The 8,676-nt window shown below is 25.1% G+C and overlaps 1 protein-coding gene across 1 annotated transcript; it reads right to left on the bottom strand.

Annotated features, from left to right (window-relative positions):
- Positions 1-5,484: 5,484 nt before the first annotated feature.
- Positions 5,485-6,020, bottom strand: LOC106333820. Its single transcript, XM_013772221.1, has one exon. The coding sequence runs from the start codon at positions 5,926-5,928 to the stop codon at positions 5,587-5,589; it is 342 nt and encodes a 113-aa protein (XP_013627675.1). The 5' UTR covers positions 5,929-6,020; the 3' UTR covers positions 5,485-5,586.
- Between the last annotated feature and the right edge of the window lie 2,656 nt (positions 6,021-8,676).

Here is an 8,676-nt window from a genome sequence, read left to right as displayed (position 1 = left end):
GATATTAGGGTAGTAAGTGAACTGATCGGACCTGATCTCTAAGGCTTGCAGTCGTTTCTCATCTCAACGACAGTTAGATGATGGGATCGACCAGCAAAGAGATCACCACCACGACAGTGGGGTGTTCCAGCTGAGTGATCCGAGTTCTAGAAAGCACTGCATCGCGCTTGAATAATTGTTTGGCTCTCGCTCAACACCCAATGAAATACCCTAGGCTAGCTTCTTGTTAAATTGAATCAAACTCTAGTTTACTTGTTTTCCGCGTCACCAATTGAATTGAAAACCATTTTCTTCTTAGCTTGTCATTGAAATTTATAAGAGTAAAGTGTAGAGTGGTCCTCTGGATTGAATCTAAAGTACTATAATCACAACTGTTAACTTGGCAGTAGCAAAGATTCATATTTAGTGTATCAATATGTTATTCAAATTTATATGTAATATAGTATTTTATTTACAGATTTTGAAAATTTTAAACTATATATTGAATTTTAAAATTTTAATATCATTTAAATGGATTATCCGAACCTGAACCAAGCCCGCAAAGATCCGAACCGAACCCGAACCAAAATTTAGAAATACCCGAATGGGGCTGAAATCTTTAACCCCGAAAATCCGAAACCCGAACTGAACCCGAATGGGTACCCGAATGCCCACCTGTAATATGTATCAAGTGTAAATGTCCCACATCGAAATTTTATAAAACTTATTAACAAGAATGATTACTATAAATATAGCATCCTCTTTGGTTTGAGTAAAATTAAATGGGCTGCAGTAAACACAAAGCCTATCTTTTTGATTAGGCTTAAACAACAAAAATTTTATTATTATTTGAAAATTTGTCGAGTAATAGTTTTAGTTATGTTGAATCGACTGTTTAAATCATTACTGATTTATTGCGTCAAGTAGTCAAAATCGCGGTGGCTGACCTCTTTTAGCGATTTCCGGCTGCAAATCCGGTAAATCGGCCAAGTTTTTGAGTTTAAAGAAGAGAATACAGTCACCATGTGAAAAACATGAACAATTCTCTAAAATGTTAAACTTCAAATGCTTTCCCGCATTTCGAATTAAATTTTAATAATATATAACAACATGAACTAACAAATATTTGACACATTTATAGGAAACTTACAAAGAAAAAATTGTGTCATTCATTAAAGGTGAAAAAACTAACAAATATTTGACACATTCTATTTTTTTTAAATATTTTTAAAAATAAATAATATAATATAAATCGTGGGTAACGAGATTTTATTGATCTAACAAGGTTTAGAATATTATATATTTTCAAGATTTTAAGAAACAACTTATGCAGAAATCTCTATAACCATTAAATATATTTGAGATTTTTATATATGAAGTGTAAATGTCACACATCGGAACTTTGTGAAACTCATCAACAAGAATGATTACTATAAAAAAATTTCCTTTTTCAAAATCCTAAAAAATAGATTTGAAAACAACTTATTTAATATATTTTTTATTTCCTAAACTCTTAATGAAAATATAATTATAAAAGATTATATTGAGCTTGGTTTTTCAAAATTGCTAATTAACATGATTGTGACACATGGTAGTTATATATTTAAAAATGCGATATGTGTTAAACTCTATCATAATCAAAAATATATTTACTAAAATAATAAAAACTATTTTTCTTAAAAATTAATTAAAAATATTATTTAATAGTCTTATTATTATTATTATTACTATTATTATTATTGTTATTATTATTTTCAAAAAAAGATAAAAGATAAACATTAACTTTTTAAAAAAACGTTAAACAAAAATATATTGTAAAATCCTACAAGTACAATAAATTATTTAATGAAAACATGAAGAAAAACTAACTTTAAAATAAATAATATTACTTTTTAAAAGCATAATTAAAAGAAAATTGCAAAAGTACTTTTATTATTTTATTATAAGTAATAACTTTCCTTTTTAATAGATAATTGTATGTTAAAAATTATGAAAAAATAGCTACAAATATTTCACATATATATTTAGGTTTAAGCTTCCACATATTATTTTTAAAAAACACAATAGTATTTACATGAAAAGTATTACCTGAGTATTTTTTTTAATTTTTTGATACAACTCAACTTTTTATTATCATTATTATATCTTATGGTGTTAGCATAACTTTTAATTTTGATGTTGTTGTCGTACATGAGTATGTGTGGATATGATAAATATGCGTTTGTATGTATAAGACAAAATATATAAATAATTAAACATAATTTTTCTATTAAAATAAAATAGTTGTATAAAAATCTGAAAGAAATAAAATAATTAATTTCCTTTTTAAAAGTCTAAATAAAATAAAAACGTAAAAGTAATCTTTTTTTTCTTATAATTAACTAACTTTACTTTTTAATAATTTTGTGTTAAAAAATATAAACCAAAATTAAGTTCAAATATTTCATTTGATATGATTGTGATATGTGTTTCAATTAAAAAGTTATATTGTGAATGTGTCGATAAAAATTTCCATTATGTGAAAATAACTTCTTTTTTTCCTAAAATCTTAAATAAAAAAGATTTCCAAAAGAAATTTTTTTGTTAATCTGAACCAACTAAGACTTTTTCCCCTCTTTTTTTAAATCGTGACTAGAGAGAATTGTAAACTTTTATTTAATAGTAATTTTTTAAAAAACAATTAATGATAAACATGATAGTAACAATTATTCAATTAACTGAAAAAATGAATTTTGAAAATTGTAACTCTTAAAATAGTTAATATTAACCGGGAATTGTTATTTGATAGAATTTTTTTTAAAAAATCCTAGACACAATGTAATAGTAAAATATTATGTAATATTAATTTTCTTTTTAAAAATCCTACAAAACTGTAAAAAGAATATTTGATAGTTGTTTTCATTTTTTATAAAAAAAAATCATAAACAAAAGAAATTTGTATAATATTTTTAAGTTCTAACCAAAAGAGAATTGTAAAAATTTATTTGGTATTATTTTTAATTAACAAAATAAGTGTAAAATTAGTATTGATACGAGTTGTAAAAATAGCAATTTTAAAATATTTATTAATAACTAAAAATAATTATTTGATAGAAATATTTTTTTTTTTGAAATCCTAAACATAAGATAATTGTAATAGGTTATATGCCAATAATTTTCCTTTTCAAAAATCTTAAACAAAATTATAAAAGAGTATTTAATATTATTTTTAATAGTTTTTAAGTGTAAATAAAAAGGAGATTTATAAAATACAATGTTTTCATTTTTAAAAATCCTAGAAAAATAAAATTTTAAAGACTAATTTAATATATATTGATTCAATTGGTGTATTTAACTTTCATTTCTTTTTACTTTTCATTTCTTATTTTGGATTGTGTTCAGTTTAAATGTTTATGCATAATATTTTGTCTAATCCTTAGCATAAAATTTATAACAACTCATTTATGCACCATGATTATAAAATACAAATATTAACTTGAACTTATGTGTGAAAACAAGTTTTAATTATAAAATAAATCTCAAACAATATATACAAAAAACAATCATAATACTATAATAAAATGATTTATTATTTTATTGTTATTATTAAATTAAACATCAAACAAAAACCCGTTGCGTTGCAACGGGCTCATATCTTGTATTATATATTTTCAAGATTTTAGGAAACAATTTATGCAGGGAATCTCTATAAGCATTAAATATGTTTGAAATTTTTATGTATATGAAGTGGAAATGTCCCACATCTAAATTTTGTGAAAATCATCAACGAGAATGATTACTATAAATATAGCATACTCTTTTGATTGAATAAAATCAATTGGGTCATAGTAAAACCAAAGTCTATCTTTTTAATTGGGTTTAAACAATTTTTTTTATTACTCTTTGGAAATTACTTCGTGTAATAGTGTTCAGTTATTTTAAATCAACCGTTTAAATCTTTAAATAGTGCCAAAATCGCGGTAGGTTACCTCCATTAGCGTTTTTCTAGCTGTAAAACCGGTAATTCAGCCAAGTTTTTGAATACAACGAGGAGAATATTGTCACTATGTGAAAAACATGAACAATTCTCTAAAACGTTGAACTCCAAATGTTTTCCCGCATTTTGAATTAAAGTTTAATAATATATAAAAACATGAACTTACAAATATTTGACACATTTATATAAAACTTAAAAAGCAAAAATTGTGTAATTCACTAAAAGTAATTTAGACGTTTTAAAACACAAAACCACTTAACATATTTTTCTATTTTCTTGATAGTTGTTCTTTATTAATATTTTTAAAAATAAATAATATAATATAAATCATGGTTAACAAGATTTTATTGATCTAACAAGATTTAGAATATTATATATCCTCGAGATTTTAGGAAACAATTTATTTAAGAAATCTATGTAAGCATTAAATATACTTAAGATCTTTATATATGAAGTGTACATCTCCACATCGAAACTTTGTAAAACTCATCAACAATAATGATTACTAGAAATATAGCATCTTCTTTCGTTTGAGTAAAATTAAATGAGCTCTAATAAACAAAAAAACTTATCTTTTTGATTGGGTTAAACAACATCTGCGGTTTAACACATTTATATAAAACTTGCAAAGAAAAAAATATATGCGCTAAAGCACGGGTCAAAATCTAGTATTCTATTAAAACTGAAGTACAAATAAAATTTTACCATTCATTTGCTTTGATATTTACAAGCAATGCCATTCCCTTTTATGATTATATATAACTTAATCACCTAAAACTAACTGAACAAAAAAGATCTTCCAATTATTTACTGGTTCAGTTTTAGCATGTTATTCAAATATGCTATTTATTGTGATTCTGTTAAGATATGTTGTGACCATATTTAGCTCTAATTTCCGATTTTGTTTGAAATCGATTTCTAATAGTTTTAGATTTATAGTAATATGTAGATTCTGATCTTTACCGATTTTAGATTTATAGTAATGCGTAGATTCCGAATTCTACAAATTTTAGAATGATAGGTTAAGCGCGGAATGTATTTTCCAAATATTTCTAGATTACTATTATTTACGTAGATCATGTATTCTAAATATATTAGATTCAATGAAAAAAATAGATTATTTTTTCTACTGTGTTGTCTTTTCTACTTTTTGTAGAACAAAATATGAAATTATGATTTAAATATTTTTAAAACTAGACAAAAAAATACCAATAAGTTGATATATGTATTTTATCAGTAGTTACTATTTTGTTTGTAAAACTATTTATTTAATTTATGTTGGAAAATACTAAAAGGTATTAGAAGAAAAAATGATACAAAAAAAAAATTAGCCTAATAGAACATAATTATCATTTTTTTCTCCAAAAAAAACAAATTTCCCAATTATATTCTTCGTTGAACGGTTTTATTATTTTGTAACTGTTGACCAAAAATTTGTCTCATAACTTAACAAGCATTTAATGAACATTTAAAAAATTCCACACACACATATATATAGATACTAGAAACTTACATTTGATTATAATAAAAACAAAACCGAAAATCATTCGCAAAACGAATAATTTGAAGTTATATACAAGGATAATATGTATATAGTAAATACTCTTTAACATCGTACCAACCCCATCAGACTAACCACGAGGATCTGCCTCACTAATCAGAACCCTGACCAAGCACATAGCCACGTCCGTCGTTATCATCTTTCCCTGCTTCGCCAGAACACGGCGGCGTGTACCCGAGAAGGCCAGCAAGACGATCACTGTTATCCACGCGACCATGGTGGCTCGTGCAGCAGTGACAAGTATCAGAAGCGACAAAGCTGCGGCTAGAACGAATCCTACAAATAGAAAGAGTTGGTACGAGGGTGGATTTGTGGCTGATTTTGCGGTGGAGAGAGTGTAGAATGAAGAAACGAGGAGAAGACATGAGAGAGTAACGGTGGTTGTTGTTGCTCTACTTTTGCGGAGATCCATAGTGAACGTGATATCAAAAGTGGGCGTCTTATTTTTGTTGTAAACAACGCTCAATGGAACTTGAAAGAAAATAAATTAATTGACTGGTAATTCATTGGAAAGCATGTGAGGGCACATGGGAGAGGTTGAGTTTTATGGGTTGTTTAGAAAATAATTCATGAAGTAGGAGACACATAAAGGCATTGGGTGTCTATTTTGTTTTCTGTTTTTTTTTAAAATAAAAATATGATATTTAAATACCATGGGCAAGAGCATTGAACAGACAGACGCATGGGAAAGATGGAACAAAGGAATCCTCATTTATTTGGAAAAATTCAGGAGCAGTGTATGTTCGGCTTCTCTGATCGATGAAGATTATCTAATATGCGCAGTAAGTATTTTCATTTTTTGTCAGAAGGGCACTAAAGTTTTCATATTTTTGTTTTAATATGGAGTGAAATAATTAATTAAAATATTTATTTTATGTTGTAATAAGCTATTTATCTTATAGCTTTTCAAGGGATAGACATTCATATATTCGTTCGGATTCAGTTAATTTATTCGGATTTCAGATTTTTAGAGTTAGAAATTTAAGTATGATTTGGATATTTACAAATTTTGGTTTTAATTTGGTTTGGATTTGGTTCAAATCATTGCAGGTTCGGTTCGGGTTCGAGTTCATGTATACATTTTAATTATGTAATAATTTTTTCAACAAAAATCTAAATATATTTAATCCTCAAAATCCAAAAATAAAAATAATATAAAACATGAGAATTTGAATAATGAAAAAAAAAATGAATAATAGAAGACTAAATACTTAAATTTACATTAAAAAATAGTTCAGTTTAAATATTTAGATGGAGAAAATATATATTTTCAGTATTTTGAACATGTTTTGTTAGTTTAGATATTTTCATATTATTGAATATCTAATAGATATAAAATTTAAAATAATTAATATATTTAAGTATAAAATTATATTTTAGATATTTTCGGCATCCAAAATATTTCATTGTGGATCGGATCCGGGTCTGGTTATCCGGATATTAAATTTTTAGATCCATTTGAGTGCTTAACCGTTTTTAGTTTGTGTTTAGTACTACTTTCAAATCAAGTTCCGATCGGTTTTTTGGATCCAAATATTTTATCCAGACTTACTTTCTTCTACTAATATAATGAAAAATAAATATGTAAAACAAATATGCTGAGTTTATTTTACGTACATAATCATTGGACCATACTTTAAGAATCAATAAAAATAGTTTGGCGTCGTGTCAATATTGTTGGGCATGTTCCAAAATTGACATAGTCTATAACCAATAACATGTACTTTCGTAAAACAAAAATTATTGGTAGATATAATTCAAACACGATACAATCGAATGAAATGAGTTAGAATTGCGTCGAAAATATTCATGTGTGATTTTTTAAGTTGGACGATCCATTAAAAATTTATTTAATATTTCTTTTTGATATCTCTGTGATCTTTCATTTATGAATTATAAGATTCTCCATATATTTAGGAAATATTAAATGTTAAAATATATCTTTTACTAGGAAGAGAAGGGATGAGGGCCAAGAATGTTTGTATTGTATTCATTGTCATTTTGTAATGCATAATAGTTTATCAATGTTTTTTTTTGTTTTTTTTTGTTTTTTTAGTTTATCAATGTTATGACATAGGAAGAGAAGGGATGAGGGCCAAGAATGTTTGTATTGTATTCATTGTCATTTTGTAATGCATAATAGTTTATCAATGTTATGAAATGTTTATCAATGTCATGTTTTAGAAATCTATATTATTAAATCTGAATTATCTTTTGAAAAAAATCCTTTACTTCATCTTATAAATTACAATTTCTACCACTGCATTTATATCATTTTTAATAATATCAATCTAAGGTAAATCAAATAGTTTGTGATAAAAAAAGAAAGGTAAATCAAATCATTTGTATCTAAACATAATATTCCTTAGAAAATATACTATCAATTAGTTGGAAGTAATTACCATTATTCACTCTTGCAATCTAAACATACTCGTTGATTGAATACCATATACTAGGATAACACCTCCGCCTTGTGCAGGGTGAGTTTATTTCTATATATTATCGATAATTTCTTTTTTATATATTTGATAATTTTATTTTTATATATACAATATTTTTTGTTGTTATTATATAATTACTTTCCGATGGATCAGATCAATTTTTATTAAAATGATGGAACGAAACTATAATTAATACATCATAGGTTGATCGGATTGGACATTAAACAAATTATGACATAAAAACTTTATTTTTTCCATCGAACACATTCTTGAAAAAAGTGAACAGTATTGTTTTCACAGTTGAATTATTTTAACTTATATCTTCCATATGTTTTGAAAGCATTCAAATCAACCATCGAATTGATACATGTCATTTTAATGTTTTTAGTCGTATACTTAAGGAAAACTTACATTTTTGTAATTTAAAGTCGTTTTAAAAAATTAAAAAAAAATCAAAATATAACATATAAGAAAAAATCTAACATATAAGAAAAATATAACATATAAGGTGTCCTCATTTTTGTATTTTAAAGACGTTTTAAAAAAAAATATATAACAGATAAGGTTTCCTCATTTTTTGTAATTTAATGTCATTTTAAAAAATTCCAAATATAACATATAAGAAAATTTTTTTTATTATATGGTTAATGTGATTGTTTATTTTTTTAATAATATAAAATTAAACAAAATGAAGAAGGATGCAAAAATTGTTATCAAAT

Source organism: Brassica oleracea, chromosome C3 (genome assembly GCF_000695525.1).
Source record: "Brassica oleracea var. oleracea cultivar TO1000 chromosome C3, BOL, whole genome shotgun sequence".
NCBI classification, from domain to species: Eukaryota; Viridiplantae; Streptophyta; class Magnoliopsida; order Brassicales; family Brassicaceae; genus Brassica; species Brassica oleracea.
The sequence above is the reverse complement of the archived record's forward strand: the minus strand, read 5'-3'. Positions and strand labels throughout refer to the sequence as shown.

What these genes read in the sequence shown, in the direction of transcription:
- LOC106333820 (XM_013772221.1), bottom strand. Translation starts at nt 5,928, where the DNA reads ATGGATCTCCGCAAAAGTAGAGCAACAACAACCACCGTTACTCTCTCA.